At 42.4% G+C, this 17,342-nt stretch overlaps 1 protein-coding gene across 21 annotated transcripts in view; it reads left to right on the forward strand.

Annotated features, from left to right (window-relative positions):
- Positions 1 to 4,069: 4,069 nt before the first annotated feature.
- The window catches only part of LOC133459551 (neurobeachin-like), a 174,410-nt gene continuing 161,137 nt past the window's right edge, over positions 4,070 to 17,342 (forward strand). For all 21 annotated transcript variants that reach the window (XM_061739594.1, XM_061739597.1, XM_061739598.1 and 18 more), the window contains exon 1: positions 4,070 to 4,687. In XM_061739594.1, the coding sequence (XP_061595578.1) occupies positions 4,364 to 4,687 (324 nt within the window). In that variant the 5' untranslated portion in view covers positions 4,070 to 4,363. The remainder of the gene's footprint in view (positions 4,688 to 17,342) is intronic.

A 17,342-nucleotide genomic window follows, 5' to 3' on the forward strand; every position in this document is an offset into this window, starting at 1 on the left:
TGATCAAAGCTTTTCACCTCACTGTGCATGATATTCCCGGAGCTCCAGTCCCCTGTGAAGCTCCAGTCCCCTGTGAAGCTCCAGCACTGAGAATACTGTACCAGCTCACGCAGGACGCTGGTGGTCCCCGCTCACATCTCTACAAAGGTACACTGCAACGGCGAGGGAAATAACTGCCTCACTGCACACCCCGCACCTTCAGCAGAGGTGAGGGAGAGGTAGCAACGACACGATGCAGGGACAGATTAGGGAGTGAGAGAAAGGAAGAGGTGAACAGCATCAGTTCTTTTACTAATCACCAGCCAGAAATCTCTCCTTTGGATTCTTTTGTGGAATCACGACAAAGCTGCAGAGGCAAGCCTTTGTCTGAAAACAAAGGGGAATGTGTTTGCGCCTGAGAGAGCCTGCCATTGTGACTCTGCGCGTGTGTGTGTGTGTGTGTGTGTGTGTGTGTGTGTGTGTGTGTGCATGCGTGTGTGTGTGGGTGTGCGTGTGTGTGTGTGTGTGTGTGGGTGTGCAACTCCAAGATTGGGTGTGTCCAAGAGCTTCTTAAGCTATATTAGTTTTGAGAAATAGCTTTTCTTGAGTGTGAGTGACAAAAGTGTTGCATGCAAGTGTGCAGCTGATAGAGCACGCACTTGTGTGCGACCGTTGCTTTTGTGCTGACAATTGGGCTGAGGACAAAAACAAGATGGTCTACTCATCTGAGAAATTTCCCAATTATCTCACATGCACACATGCCTAAGCACAAAAAAAGTGTAGCACATGCTCTCTCTCTCTCTCTGACACATAATCCTGTTTCATCTAGCTTGATGCCCGTGTCAATGGTCAGCATCTCAAGAAGACGAGAAAGCGAGACATCCAAGAGATGTCACTGACTGTATGAAAATACACACGGACAGGCGCAGACAGAGTAACGAATCAGCCTCTATAGCTGCCTTGTTAACGGAGATCCTGCCCAGCAGATGTGTGCTGTTGAAGAACACATGCTGTGAGAAACAAGCTTATGCACACATGTTGGAAACTAGTAGTCAAGAGCTCTGCGTGTGTGTCTGTGTGTGTGTGTCTGTACGTTTACATGCAGCAAAGAAATGGGATTGTGTGTGAGTGTTGGGTACTCTGGCTTTATGTGTATGTTAATACGGTATTCAGATTTGAATGAGTGCCCCCAAACGTAGCAGAGCAGCAAGATTATCCAAAGAAGTCACAGGAACACAGATACTTACATACACACCAGCCATTTTCATTTCATTCCAGCAGGTTTGAAAAATAAGATAAAAAGAATGGAAGTTTGGAATAACTTACTAAAAGCAAGAAGTACATTGGTGTCGGAGCCAAAATACTTTGATTTATTTTGTTTTATTTATTTAAACTGAATATTAGTTGTCATCCCCCTTCATGGTGACGTCATGTTTAGCCTGTCAATCAGCCATGGTGGGTGGTTGTCCTGGTAACCATTATAGCCACCTGGGTGGTGATTGCAGGCAGGTGCGACAGGGGGAAGACAAACAGTTTTCGACCGTGCAAGAGGTGCAAGGAGGGCAGAGACGTGCAAGACCGTGCAAGACCGTGCAAGACAGAGAGTGGCGTTCTGTCAGAAGTTTATGTTGAGTTTAAATAGTGGAATTACGTTTGCTTTGACTACTGCTGAATACGGAATAAATGGATTGGCATATCCGACCCGGATCCTAAGTCTGAGCGTTTGAATCAATTTGAAGCACGTGTCCTAACAAAACCAACCCTGTTGCCCTGAAGTATAGCCTATTGGTACAGGCTCTACAATTGGTTTAGTTGGATTGGATGGAGTTTTTGCAAGCAGAGCAGATGATGTGGTTGGGTGGTGTGTATAAAAAGTGAAACTTATTGCAGGAAATGAAACAGAAGCAAGAACACAATACAATGAAGATGGAAGATGATCATCATGAACGAAGGGCTTTTGATTCAAAATGGGAATAAGAAATGTTTGCACAGATTAAAAAGTGTTCCACATAATACCTGCAATGGCCTACATCCATAGTTTGTAAGACAACTGTTAACGCTTATTTTCTTTCCAATTTGTACTTAACACATTTCAAAATATTTGAACAAAAAAATTCAAACTTAAGTACATGAACATTTAAAATACCATCATGCAAAATAAATAAAAAACAAATAAAGGAAATATATACTAATTTGCTGGAATGTAGCGGATTTACGACCACTTACAAAAACAAAAATCTGTTTACTGTCTCTTTTACTTTATTTCACTTAGAAAACCAACACTTTGGGTTTTTTTAGTATATAAAATGTAACATTTTTATGTCCTAAGTACTTAAATGAAAATGTAAGCATCTAAATATATGAATCCATGTTTGCAACTGTAGAGCCAGTAATGAATAAGAACATACAAGAACCAAACAGTTTTTTTTTTTTTTTATCGAAACATAGATACAAACAAACAAGGCACATAATAGGCGTATCAGAATTACAAACTTTTGCCTTGGGTTGAGTAACATCAGTATTACAAAATATACACTGAGAATCTAATTATCGTACAACATAAAATAAAATAAATTAAAAAGAATAATAACTCACAAGGGCCATCTCATATTAAATCCTATCTTTCAAGGAAAGAAAACAGTTTAAGGGCTTTCTTTTCTTTAACAAGACTCAAGGACTTACTCAAGAGCTTCAGCTCATTTCTCCAATGGGTCAAACATGGTTTGGTCTTAAAATATCTACATTTGTGAATGAAGAACTTTCCCAATAACACCAAATTATTAATGACAAAGTCCAAATTCTTGTCTTCAACAAAAACACCAAATATAACTGTCTTCACTGTTAAATGTAGCTCAATGTCCTTGGACTGTAGCAGCTCTGCATCCCACTCCAGAAATATTGCACTGAATCACAATGAAAGAAAAGATGTTGCAAAGTTTCAATTTCCCTTTCACAAAAAACTCAATTATTCAATTCAAAATTAATCTTAAAAACTTGTTGGTACATTTAAAGTCACAAAAATCTAAACCTTTAGTGTAGAGCTGTCTCAGTAGAGACCTTTTTTTTTTCTCATTGAATTTACAAAAAGAACAAGGCACATTGTACATTCATACATGAGTAAAACAAAACAAAGAAGATACACAGCGAAAAGAAAAAAAGGAATAAACAAACAAACAAAAAGAAGGAAAGAAAAAATGCAAGTGATCAGTCAGGAATTAGGGTACAAAGATACTTCTGAAGATGCTGGGCTTTTTGAATCATGCAAGATTTTAAATATTTTTTGTACTGAATTATTTCTGTTAGATATGCAATAAAGATTGGATTAATTTTCAAAAAGCGACATTTATGAATAAAAAATCAATTAAATTATTAATTCCAAAGTCAATTTCTTTGTCCTCCACTTGTAAACCAACTTTAATGCTTTCAAGTGTAAGAATGGGAATGGTTTGATCATTCTAGGTTATCCAGTATTAAAGCTTCCCAAAAGGTTCTGGTTAAACTACAAGAGAAAAAAAGATGCTCTAAGGTTTCGATGTCTGCTTTACAAAAAGTACAATTATTCAAATCTAAATTAAACTTTTATGTAAAAAAGCATTACATGGATAAACCTCATTTTCAGGAGAGACCTTAATAGAGTTAAAAGAGAATTTTTAAAATAACAAAATAACATATTGAACAATTTTTCAGACAATAAAATAACAATTGAACCATTTTTCAGACAATAAAATAACTGAAAAAATCTGAAAAATAGTTAAAATATGTTATTTTGTTACTTGAACATTTAAAAATATGTTTTGTTGATGAGGAAATATATTTCTCTATTTTTCTTACTTTTGTAAGGAGGGATATATATTGTTTTTCGGCACTACCTTGTTCTCTATAGCTGATATACATGAATGAAATGAAATGAAATGAAACCGAATGAAACGGGCTCAGCACTCGATGGGGCTATGTCTATGCGCGGCTCGGCAGACAGGGGGCGCGCATGCGCGGTGTGAGCGGCGGAGCTTGGCTCCGCAGACAGGGGGCGCGCATGCGCGGTGTGAGCGGCGGAGCTCGGCTCCGCAGACAGGGGGCGTCCCCATGGCGGACGCGCTGACTGCAACCCGCACTGCAACCGGAGGGGGAGACAGGCGGCCGCGGGAGCTACCATTCCGTCAGTCTCCATCCATCCTCGTCTTTTTTATCCTAGCCCTTATGTATCCCTGCACATTTTCAGGAGGATAAGGGGGAATTCAGGGGGATTTATAGCAGTGTTTTTCGCTTTTTTTCCCGTGTTTGTGCGCGGCTGATGGTTGTTGAGCAGCAGCAGACGCCCGAGCGAGCACGGCAGGTGTGAGAGAGACAGCGTGCGTCCTCTCCCTCCCTGTTTTCCGAGGGGGAAATGTCGAGCGAGAAGCCGGTTTCAACAGCAGCACCAGCCCCGGGCTCCTCCTCGCTGCTGACGGCCCCGGACCGAGGCTCGGAGCCCGGGCTGCCGGTCCCCGCTCTGCCGCCGCCGCTGGCGCAGGCGCAGCAGGGCTCCACCATCACCACCACCGCCGGGGACAGGATGGTGTCCGCGGCCGGCTCCATGGTCCTCCCGGCCGGGGTCATCAACCCCGCCGTCCCCATCAGGAATATCCAGATGAAGTTCGCCGTGCTGGTGGGCCTGATCCAGGTGGGGGAGGTGAGCAACCGGGACATCGTGGAGACGGTGCTGAACCTGGTGAGTCCCGGAGCCCGAGGATGCTCATCCTCTCATCCCCGACCTGCTGTTTTATTTACGACGCTCCCTGGAACAAGGGGGGATGATGTCATTTGTTTGTTCACAACATTTGGCCCTTTTCTTTTTGTTATTTTTATGCTGATAAAAGGTTCCTCCCTTCCACTGGTGCTGCTATAGACAGATAATAAGAGTGTAGGAGAGATGGGGATGCTGCAGCCTGAGCCAGTGATGCCCGGCCATTGTTGACTAAAGCAGCTACAGTACAGCAGCATCTCCATAGGAAGTGAAGCCCAGGCCCACGTCGGAAACAGGGCCTGCATCATCCCCGGCTGCATCATCCCCGGCTGCATCATCCCTGGCTGCATCCCTGGGATGCAGGCGGTACCCGCCTGCATCCCAGGGATGCAGCCAGAGATGATGCATCCCAGCTCTGTGCTTCTCCTAGAGCCTGAGACCACCATGCATTGCCACCCCCCCCTCCCTTGTACCTTCACTGGTCCATCAGAGGTTGTGATGGCTGATCTCACCCAACACATGACAGGATTTAATCCAGATGGGGCCACTGACTGACTGACTAGTCAGTGAGGACTGTTATGAAACAGATGGGCCAAATGTACAGCAGACGTCGGTCCCAGGACTAATGGGTTGGAGGGGTTGGAGGGGGTGGAGGGGGGGTAGGACGTGTGTAGGTTGTTTTCTCTCCCCCCAGCACCATCACCAGCACCAGGCGCTGCTGTCTACTGCAGGATAGTACCTATATGTGCCACAAGAAACAGGGCTCCTGTTTGTTAGCATGGGTTTTCTTTTGAGGGAGGAAGAAGAAGGGGAATGATGCAGGCGTATTTTGAACTTGATTTCAGTGCAGTGTTATTCTGGAGTGCTGGTTATTTTAGGGTTTCATGTAGCCCGGTGGCCTATTTACTCATTGGATGCTCGCATCAGGACAGCCTCCAGTTCGCCTGAACCATTTTTCCCTCCCCTGCTTTCAGGGCTCGTAGCAATCCTGATTCATTTCTCTTTTAATCGATTATTGGAGGACAGGGGCTTCACTCCGATCTTGTCTCCTTCTCTCTCACAACCCAGAGGGGTTGCGCAGGATGAGAACCGTCCCCTCGTGCTCCACGGCCTCCTCCTCCTCCTCCTCCTCCTCCTCCTCTTCGCAGGGATTGAGAGGAGTGATGCTGCATGCACAGGCTGCTTTGGCAGGGCAGCGCCATGCATTTAAAAGCAGGTGGAGAGGGGTTGAGGAAGAGTGGGGGAGGAGAAGAGAGTGGAGGAGGAGGAGGAGGAGGAGGAGGAGGAGGTGGTAGGATGCTGCAGTGGCTATGTGCTCAGAAGTCACCAGCTGATGCAGCGAAAGAGGAAAAGGACTGTGGATTTGCGTCCACATCAGATCACAGAAAGTTTACCAGAGCGTTTTAACACCCTTCAGTATTTCACGTAAGAGTCTGCTTTTAGGCTAAAAGGGTTGATGGTGAATGTGATGCAACAGCAGCACACAAAAACTGAAAACAGAATGTGTTGGTCATACAAAGCTTTACCGGCTAAATCCTGAATTGAACAATGAGTAAGGCTGCCAATGGCTAAGCCTGTTAGGGAATTCTGTCGCCCAGCTTCTTAATTAAAAGAACTGAAACAAAGAAGTGTGGAGGCAGGAAAACCTCCGTGGTCATGCTGCTGCTACAATGAGCCCACTGTGACCCAACAGCTGATCAGTTATTGGGGTCAACGTGGGAGACCACAGCGGCCACATTCCCCGTCCACCGGGGCCGTATTGATCCGATGCTCCCGGGGCTTGGGGGGACAGATGGTGTGGGTGTATTGGATAATTCTGAAAGAGGAGCGTATTGTTTTGTTGTAAACAGCACAGCGCTGGCCCTTTGGTTTGGGATGAACCATGGAGCAAAAGATGGTTAAAAAGTATAAGGTATAAGGTTAATAAATTCCTGTTGATGACGTTTTTGTGTAAAGCTGATTTATGGTTCTGCGTTAAATCGATGCACAACGTACGTGTGTAGGAAGGAAGGAAGGAAGGAAGGAAGGAAGGAAGGAAGGAAGGAAATAAATGAGCCTGAAAGAAAGAAAGAAAGAAAGAAAGAGAGATATGAGCCTGAAAGAAAGAAAGAAAGAAAGAAAGAGAGAAATTAGCCTGAAAGAAAGAAAGAAAGAAAGAAATGAGCCTGAAAGAAAGAAAGAAAGAAAGAAAGAGAGAAATTAGCCTGAAAGAAAGAAAGAAAGAAAGAAAGCGAGAAATTAGCCTGAAAGAAAGAAAGAAAGAAAGAAAGAAAGAAAGAGAGAAATTAGCCTGAAAGAAAGAAAGAAAGAAAGAAAGAGAGAAATTAGCCTGAAAGAAAGAAAGAAAGAAAGAAAGAAAGAAATGAGCCTGAAAGAAAGAAAGAAAGAAAGAAAGAAAGAAAGAGAGAAATTAGCCTGAAAGAAAGAAAGAAAGAAAGAAATGAGCCTGAAAGAAAGAAAGAAAGAAAGAGAGAAATTAGCCTGAAAGAAAGAAAGAAAGAAAGAAAGAAATGAGCCTGAAAGAAAGAAAGAAAGAAAGAGAGAAATTAGCCTGAAAGAAAGAAAGAAAGAAAGAAAGAAAGAAAGAGAGAAATTAGCCTGAAAGAAAGAAAGAAAGAAAGAAAGAGAGAAATTAGCCTGAAAGAAAGAAAGAAAGAAAGAAAGAAATGAGCCTGAAAGAAAGAAAGAAAGAAAGAAAGAAAGAAAGAAAGAAAGAAAGAAAGAAAGAAAGAAAGAAAGAAAGAAAGAAAGAAAGAAAGAAGGAAGGATAAATTCCCGTTGATGACGTTTTTGTATTGGTATTTTTTTTATCATCATTTTTATCGTTATCGGGATAAATGCCAGAAATTATCGTGATACATTTTTTTGTCCATACCGCCCATCCCTAGTTCCCACTATTGTAATGATTGTATTTTCAACTAGAAATATTCCCACCTCAGCCAGTATTACACTTGGCACACAAATCTATTTATGTACATTATTGTTCTGACGCGCTGGGTGCAAGGCACTCGGCTATTATCATCAATAAGGCATCCCAGTTGTCAAGGCAACAGTGTTCTTTGAGTGCCTGCATCCGCACGCTGGACCACCTGGCGTTGTTTTCCACTTCCGGACTTCTCACACAGTCCTCTGCCACAGCGCTTCTCTGTTCTCTGCTCTCTGCTCTCTCCACCGCTCACGCTCTTCCCCTTTCTGTCCGTCCTCCTTTCATTACGTGTGAGTATCTTCTCATGGTCTGAACAACTTGGCAGGAGAGAGCAACAACTAAGCTAAACTAAGCCAAACTATCCTCTGAAAAGCTGTAAAAAGATGCAGACCAGACTCATAAATAATAGGGATGGGATTTTGTAAAAATGGATGACATAGGACATATGCTGTTTATACAGGACTGTCTCAGAAAATTAGAATATTGTGATTTTCTGTAATGCAATTACAAAAACAAAAATGTCATACATTCTGGATTCATTACAAATCAACTGAAATATTGCAAGCCTTTTATTATTTTAATATTGCTGATCATGGCTTACAGCTTAAGAAAACTCAAATATCCTATCTCAAAAAATTAGAATATTCTGGTAATCTTAATCTTAAACTGCAAGCCATAATCAGCAATATTAAAATAATAAAAGGCTTGCAATATTTCAGTTGATTTGTAATGAATCCAGAATGTATGAAATTTTAGTTTTTTTAATTGCATTACAGAAAATAAAGAACTTTATCACAATATTCAAATTTTCTGAGACAGTCCTGTAAATGCCGCTGCCGTGACAAGTTTTTAAATTTTTTTTTTTACTTGTATTGATTTTTTTTTCTTGCCATTTTTCCATATACATCAACCTGGCTGATGTACTGTAGATTTTTCAGATTTGAGGTTCTTTTCACTCCCTGGTAGTTTAAAACGGTGCAATAAATCTGAGAGGTCTTGAGATGATTAATAGGACTGGTGGGGGGGAACAAATTTATTCTTTCAGGTAGTTCCTTAATCTCTGTTTTTTTCCCCCTCTCTTGATAAATGTTGAGCACATTCTCAGTCCTCACGTTGACTAACGTCTCTCTTTATTTGGCATATATGGATGTCTTTAATTGGTGCAGCTAAAGTCTGTGGTCCGCTGCTCAGAAAAGTGGAACACTTTCACCTTTTTTAATGCGTAGTGGATCATCCTTTGAGAAGACATTCTTTTATTTTTCCTCTCTGACTGGATAACGGTCAGTGCTGAGACACTTCTGCTCACAGGCGCTGATTCCCTGACACTATTGTGATGTGGGCTGTTGTGGAGAGGAAGCCAGGTGAGCAGCAATGTTTGTTGACAAAAGGGCTGACATGTGACTTTTCCTCCTGAAGCAGACTGTCACATCTATTCTTTATTTGAAGACTTGAGACATATATTTCAAATGCATCTGCAGGCAGTGCTGTCAGCCCCACTGCCTTAGTACAGCGCCAGCTGTGCTTATTTATAGGCAGCTTTATCTGCTTGTACTGCCTTTTCTGCGATCAAAACGTTTTGTCTGGCGTAGAAAAGTGACTGGTGAGTCATCCTTGGCCTTCCTGCCTATTCTCCGCTTTTTAGTCGCTCGTTCACCTTCTTGCTTGGTCACTTGTGATATATATTCCCACCTGAGCTCCTTCAGCAGTCCCACTGAGTTAGCCAACATCTCATTATCCTTGTCCAAGCGCTCCACTCTCCCCAAGGTCATGCATCCACCGCCAGCAGAGTCAGTGCAACACACCAAATCTGACACCTGGAGAGCAGGGCTGGGGATCCATTCAGATATCAGGAATTGATCCCATTCCGATTCTTAAGATTCAGAATCGATTATCAAGATTTGACTCAATCTGATTCCATTCCGATATTGATTTTGGTTAGTGTTATTAAAACTGTTTTTTGAGCTGTTGCATGAATTATATGACTGTGTAGTTATGCAACATATTAATACTAGTATTATATGGAGATTCAACAGCAAGTATTGGCAGCTAATGATGCTGTAAGGACCAATCAGCTCCCAGAATGCTGATAGAACTGCTTTCATGGGTCAGAATTATCAAACAGATCCAGGGCAGCAAACAGAGACGGATGAAATCGGTTTTATTATTTCCCACATTTGGTTTAAATTTTTTCCATTTTCGGTCTATTTTGCTTTTTCAATTTTTGAGAATTTGGTTTTTAGCATTTTATGCAAATGTAACCCCAAGACAGTATATAAAGTAATGAAATATAGACAATTTATGCAATTATAACTGAAAACCCTAATGTTTTCATACCTTTAAACATATTTAAAGGCAAAAACATGGCACCAGTTATTCTTGTGTGCAACAAAACATTCCTTTTTTTGGGCATAAGCCAAAAAATACCAAAAGTTGTAATGTAATGATGAAACAATATCGATCTTTAGACATATGAATCAGTTTTTAAGAATTAATATGAGAATCGATTTAGGATTGTGTGGCCCTGTGATGGACTGGCGACCTGTCCAGGGTGAACCTGCCTCTCGCCTGAAAATAGCTGGGATAGTCTTCAGCAGACCCCCATGACCCTGCAAAGGATAACGCATAGGTATAGATAATGGATGGATGGGATTTAGGATTGGAAAATGGGTTCTTTCAACACAGGCCTACCGGAGAGTCACAAAAATGCACACAAATTCACCCAGACGTGGATCTTTTGACACTGAACCCCGAGTTCCCACACTGGTTTTCATGCAGACACGGGATACAGACAAGTAAGGGATGTAAAATCAAGAATATGTCACTCTCTCGTCATGTGTTTAAGCAGTGAGACAGGCGCACAGGATTTCAAAGGGATAGGGCAATGCATGTGAGGTGGGATCCACCTCAGGGTAGTTTGGATGTTAAAATAAAACTTGGTAGAGTTGAATTGTTTTCACAGCTTGCCCTGTGGCTGCAGACTTGGGGCTCGGCCTAACAGCTCAGTGCAGTGCTCATAATCTGCTTGCATGTTCATGCAGACAATGCGTCATTGTTTGTTGAGCCAAGTGGATGGGCGTCCAACTATTACACTTGAATAATCGTTTAAATAATGACTTACAAGTGTGGGCTGAAAAGCATTCCTGCATGAACCCAAGTTATTTTTGACTATTAATTTTACATGAATACAACATATTTATTATGTTAGGCCTTTTGTATTTTAACGGTACAATGTAATGCACAAACTGTGCCAAAATAAAGCTTCTCAATACAGCTTTTGAAACGCCACTGTGTTATTTTTAAATAACTTCTGAAAGCTTTTCTCTATTATTGTCATTGACAGTTGAAACCTTGGGAAAGATGACAGCCTCTACCATGTTCATGTTTTTGTAAAGTAGAGTGTTCTTTTTCTATCAGGAAAATAGACAGTGCAAAGTTGCAGGTCCCAGTTTCTCACATAAGGACCTGCTTCATGGTTTTTCTTTGAATGCCTTTAGCTCCAGGACTTTTACATAAACTTAAGTCTTCTGTAAGTGACATATTATCAGACCTCAATTAGGCTAAGAAAAAAGATAGTAGTCAATTTTCACATTTTGCTGGACAAAAAGCATTTTTTGGGGGCTTTAAAGAAAACAAACTCCTGATTAATTGATAATAGCTAATTGATAATTGCAGTTGTATCTGGTTCATGCTTAATCACGGTGATCTTTGGCTTTTGATTTCACACACATTCATCATTATGGTCTCATCTCTGTACATCATTGATCGTATTTTTCTGTTTAAAACCGTAATGTTAAAATGCCAGCTCTTTTTCTTTCACTTCTAAGTGTTTTAATGATGAGGTGTGTACTGTAGATGCTACTCAGGATAATGTTGCAGCAAAGAGAAGAAAAACATCTTGAGGGGCTCTGAAATGTCAAAGAGCCAAATGGCTCCGAAAGAGGATGCACTCTGAGATTTTTTGCAGTCTTCTACAAACTGATATTGGGATTTTTTTTCTCTCTCTTTTTTGTGAACGATAAAGTGGCTTTAGTGCTTTAGTGAAGCTTAGTCAGCTTGCACCTGCGGTCTAGAGCCAGAGCAACAACAGCCAGTGGTGACGGTGCTGGTCCTGATGCAAGGAACAAAAGGAATAGTTTATACATGGGGGGGCGATCTGCTGCTTTAACTGCATGAACACACACACACACACACACACACACACACACACACACACACACACACACACACACACACACACACACACACACACACACACACACACACACACACACACACACACACACACACACACACACACACACACACACACACACACACACACACACTGCGCCTCTTCCTCTGTATCCCTCCATCTCTCACATACGCACTCGTGTATCTCCAAAGAAATGGAGGACAGAGGGTGTGGCTTCGACTGCAAGGTCATGAATGACTTTGCTATCTATCACACAGCTGGGTTGCCCTGACCCCCGCATGAGCCAGGCAGAGACGGAGAGGGCGGGGGAGGGAGGGAGCATGAGGAAGCAGAGGAGAAGAGATGAAACGGGCTCATCTGAACCATCAAAATAGCCCAAGACTCAACCAAATGAGGAAAAATGATGAGGAGGAATCGTATGCGGAATTGATACGTCTGCAAATGTCCATCTGGTGCCGTTTCCTTCTTGACAGTAACACAGGCCTAGCTGTAAATCTAGGATGTTTTCCGTGGGGGTGTGATGAGCTCTGGCCCCCCTGCAGAGCCTCATCAGTCCGAGGGCATCACTGCTAACCCGTCTCTGCTGCTCCCGGTCTCAGAGGAGCCCCAATCCTCCAGGGGGCCCACCAGGGAGATTGCATAGATTTTCTGAAAAATCACAAAGCGTGATGGCAATACTCTGAATTTCTGAGTTTTAATTGTCAATTTGTCTTCATCAGTCATTTTTTCATGCAGGAGAATTATCTTGTTGTGGCTTGTTAGCATGGTTAGCTTTATCTGTGAAACGAAGCCTGCAGTTTCAGCTTCAAAACACAGAGGCATGCGCAGCCAATCTGGAAACCATTTTCACTAATATCTAGGGAGAAAAACACAAAATGTCCAGTTAAAAGCAGAAATGTCAAGTTGTCCTTTAAACTACCAGCTTTGTCACTCCCAAATCCTCTTAATTGCAACCTTTTTTCATCGTGATCTGCTTCAGAAGCAGATAAAGCTTTTCAAGGTGGGATACTGATGGCTGCTGGTTTCATGATAATTCCCGTTTCAGATGAGTTTTTATGTCATTTGTAAAACTCTCTCACTGTGTGAGGAGCATCCAGGCTAAACTGTTTCACCTCCTCGTTTCCTAAAAGCTCTGGATTCTGCTTCATTCCTCTAAATTCCTCCTTATCCTCCTTTAGCTGCCATTTCCAGATGGTGGGATGTTTCCTAGGATAAGCCGTGTGAGATTTTGGGTGAAAGCACCATCTGGGATTGGGGAAAGAGTGCAGAATTATGCGGGCCATTCTTGCCTAACAACACCTTTGGCCACTGATTCACCGCTGCCTCCATTTCTCCATTCCTTATTTCGTCAAAGCACACCCGTCCTCCTGACCTCGTGGTGTAATCTCGTGCCTCGCTCGCTGACTCGCCGGCTGGGTGAAGCGGCTGCTGGATGATCCCTATTGTGAGGAGGTAATGGAGCTGTCTGTCTGCAGCCAGATTCCTCTCTGGTTTCTCTTCCAGTCACACGTACTCCTTTTTCCACATTTTGAGAGAGTCCGGAGCCCGACTATCTGTTGTGAACCATATGCCGTCTCTCCAGTAACTCTTTGTATAGAGGGAATGTGCATGACGTCACAGATGCGACTTCACAGAGGGTTACGCCCACTGAGTAACAGAAAGACTGAGTGTCAGAAAGACTGACTGTGCACTGAAAAAGTTTGCACGTGCTGTTGTTGTGTGTTTTGCGGGTGATCAACTAAGATTGCGTGCGCAATTGATAACAGGTGCAAACAGCAGTATTTAAATGAGATGTTGCGTGTCTTACGGTTTGCGAGCGCAAAATGAAATTTGACGAGTTGGAGTTAGAAATATTAGTGGAAGAGGCAAATTGTTGTGCCGTATTCAGCACCCCTGCCGTGAAAAGCACCCCCTCGTATATTCAATGATAAGTAGACCAAGAAAAAAAACAACACACACTTCAATATATTTATATATACACACTCACACAAACACATACTTAGGAGTTTATATTATATATATTTACAAATATTATGGAAGACAACACAGTAAGCAGGCTATTAATTAATGACATCAATAACCATTTACCCGATTTTTGTTATCTGTGACTGTGATTGTGGGAAAGTATGACTATTGTGGAATCCATGAGCGCATGTAAACATGAATCATTAACACAAAACTGGACGCTAAACAGAACATGGACAACAGAACATGAACAGAACACGGAATGAGAATATAATTTTCGTCAGACGAGGGGGTGCTTTTCACGGCAGGGGTGCTGAATACGGCACGACACCGGGGTATGACAACTGCAGAAAAAGGTAGGCGCACAATAAGAAACACTTTTTTCTCCATGAAAACACGTGATTTATTTATTATCACAAATAAAAAAATTAATGTGCCTCCTGTGGCAACCTTTTGCTGAATAATACTCGATTTAACATTCAAATAAAATATTTCTCCTTTTGCATGTGGAGAATCCTCACCACAAGTTGAGCCATCCCCACCCCAGTCCTCAAATCAGGCACCAACAAGCATCCCTGCGTAATGCTGGGCAGATTAGCACCTTCCTTTCGAACGTATTAAATACAGACGCAATCACAATCCCCGCAAAAACTTTCAGGCTTGGTAAATCTCATTGCGCGTGGTAAATGGACATATTTGCATTTTCCCCTCCCAGTATTTAGCGATTTCTGGCGGGTACGCCTCATATTGATTATTCATCAGGGCAAAAGTACTAAATGAATAGCGTGTGCTATTTTGCTCATTTGAGAGGCGCAGTCCTCTTTGCACGCTGTTAGTAGATCAGCTGGCACTTTGGTTTGCGGGTGATGTCAAGTTTGCACAGGTTTTTACGCACGCAAACCTTTAGTAAATCAGGCCCTGAGTGTCAGCGTAAACTATCAGTTTGAGCAACTGGAAAACATCTAAAATGGGAAAGAGCTGTTGTGCGATCGACTGTACTCATAGATTTAGCAAGAAATCGGAGTTATCGTTTTAATTTACAGACTGCCGAAAAATATCTTAAGAGAGACAAATGGATCGCTGCAATTCACAGAAACAACTGGATTCCAGGCACCGAAACGTGGATTTGTGGTTCCCATTTTGTATCAGGTAATGTTGGATTTTTGGGTAGCTAACGTTAAACGGTCAAATCATAAAGTTCCATGTCCTCATCACTTTAATTTCTACAACAAATCCTGCCTTGAAGTCGGACCAAGCGTCAAGACTTTTGTATGCTGTAGCAAGGCTAGTGCTACGGGGGTCACCCGACAGGACAGAGGACACAGGGTTTAGTGCAGGAACTCCTTTATTTCACCCAGACACAAGTGCACCAGCAGAACCTTCAGCAGAGCCCTCTCCCAGTAGACCCTTGCTGGTGTGCAGCTGCTCTTTATGAAGGCAGGCAGGTTGGAGAGGCTGATTGGGCACAGGTGTCCAATCAGCTTAGTGGCTGCTCCTCCACCCTGCCACATATGCCTTCAAGCTTTGCTTCGTGTATTTCCCCGGCGTAGAAATTAAGTACATATAAATATCAGGAAACTGGATTCGTGGCCAAATATTAATGTCCATGGACCACTGGTTCTTGGTAACTGTACCAAATATTAATGTCCATGGACCACTGGTTCCTCAGGTAACTGTACCAAATATTAATGTCCATGGACCACTGGTTCTTGGGGTAACTGTACCAAATATTAATGTCCATGGACCACTGGTTCTTGGTAACTGTACCAAATATTAATGTCCATGGACCACTGGTTCTTGGGGTAACTGTACCAAATATTAATGTCCATGGACCACTGGTTCCTCAGGTAACTGTACCAAATATTAATGTCCATGGACCACTGGTTCTTGGGGTAACTGTACCAAATATTAATGTCCATGGACCACTGGTTCTTGGTAACTGTACCAAATATTAATGTCCATGGACCAATGGTTCTTGGGGTAACTGTACCAAATATTAATGTCCATGTTCCACTGGTTCTTGGGGTAACTGTACGGGTCACTGTCAAGTCCAAGTTCCTTTAATTTAAGCCAATAATCGGCTGTTATCCCGTCTTCTCCACTAGTTGCAGCCGTTTTTACCACTCAGTGCCAGTAAGAGGGCTGGTCCATTGGACAAGTGACGTCAATGCAGACCCTCATTTGAAGCTCTTCCATAGCACCGAAGAGCAGGACAGAAGAAGATGACGTGAGGATCACAGGTCCAGAGCCCTGGAACGGAGGAGCGCATTAGCACATTTTTTGAAATTTAATCAGTAAATACAGAAATTCTTTGTCGGATAATTAACCACTTTGAAATAAAACTGCAATTGAATTTGCTCTCTTGCAGAAATTGCCATCAGAAATCTATTATGACTGAGTAGATAACATGAATTAAACATGAACGTCATGAGGAAAGCATGTCACCAACTACTGAACCGTGAATTTCATCACTCTTGCACCAAATTCACATTTGCAGTTTCCTATGTGCTTTATGGCTTTGATTGTGAATTATTTTGATTTGATGTGATTGGATTTGTAAAGTTTATATGAGGAAAGTTTATATGTATTTGAAAATAAAAAAATCCTGGTTATTTTTATTTGAGAAGATAGAATTTAGGTCAGGGAGTTCAGAAATGAAGCGATGAAGCAGTTCCCTCGGCACTTTTGGATATGTATGTTTTATGCCGTTTTTTCAGGGTTTTTATATTCCACTTATTCTTATAAAGCCCACGGGAAGTTTGTACTTTTGGTTATCCTTCTTACTATATTCTCCTTGTACTGGCAGTATTGCGTGTAGCTGTTTCATGCTACTGTTTCTCTTTTATACGTGTGTGTGTGTTGTTATAAGACGTGTGCATTGTCTGGGTGTGATTATTGTGAGACGAGAGGGGTTGGGCCTGTATGAGGATCTTCAGATGCAGCATTTGGATCAAAACCATTGCAGACAATGATGTTGCTTTGTGCACATGCGGTTGTTTTCCGTCTGGCACGCCCACTGTATAATCTCCAGATTCTAACAAGCTGCTTTGTTGGAATTACCTGGTGTTTCTGTGCCCCCCCCCCCCCCTCATTCATCCCAGCTCGATGATAAATGAATGTTCCAACAAACCCAAGCTTTAGTCACCTACACATGTATCTGCACAGTTTCTCTGGCAACACACACTCATGCAGACACACGTGCACACTTGCACATGCATAAAAACACACATTGCTCTCTTCCTTCTTGTAGCCCACATCCTCGCCTGATAGGGGTGCTTTTATATTCATGCTGGCCTACTTCGCCTCTCTCCCTGGGCTCCACACACACACACACACACACACACACACACACACACACACACACACACACACACACACACACACACACACCTCTACACATCTGCTTTGCTGGAATATAACTGACTGTGCAGCTATTCATCATACTGCATGCTGCAGTGGCCGAAGGTGGATTATTATGAGCAGCTCTGTATCGCGCCTCTTTGTATCAGTGTGACTTCAACATCCTACGTTGGTCATTTAGTCTCTGCCTGTTTTTG

This window comes from Cololabis saira, chromosome 14 (assembly GCF_033807715.1).
Source record: "Cololabis saira isolate AMF1-May2022 chromosome 14, fColSai1.1, whole genome shotgun sequence".
NCBI classification, from domain to species: Eukaryota; Metazoa; Chordata; class Actinopteri; order Beloniformes; family Belonidae; genus Cololabis; species Cololabis saira.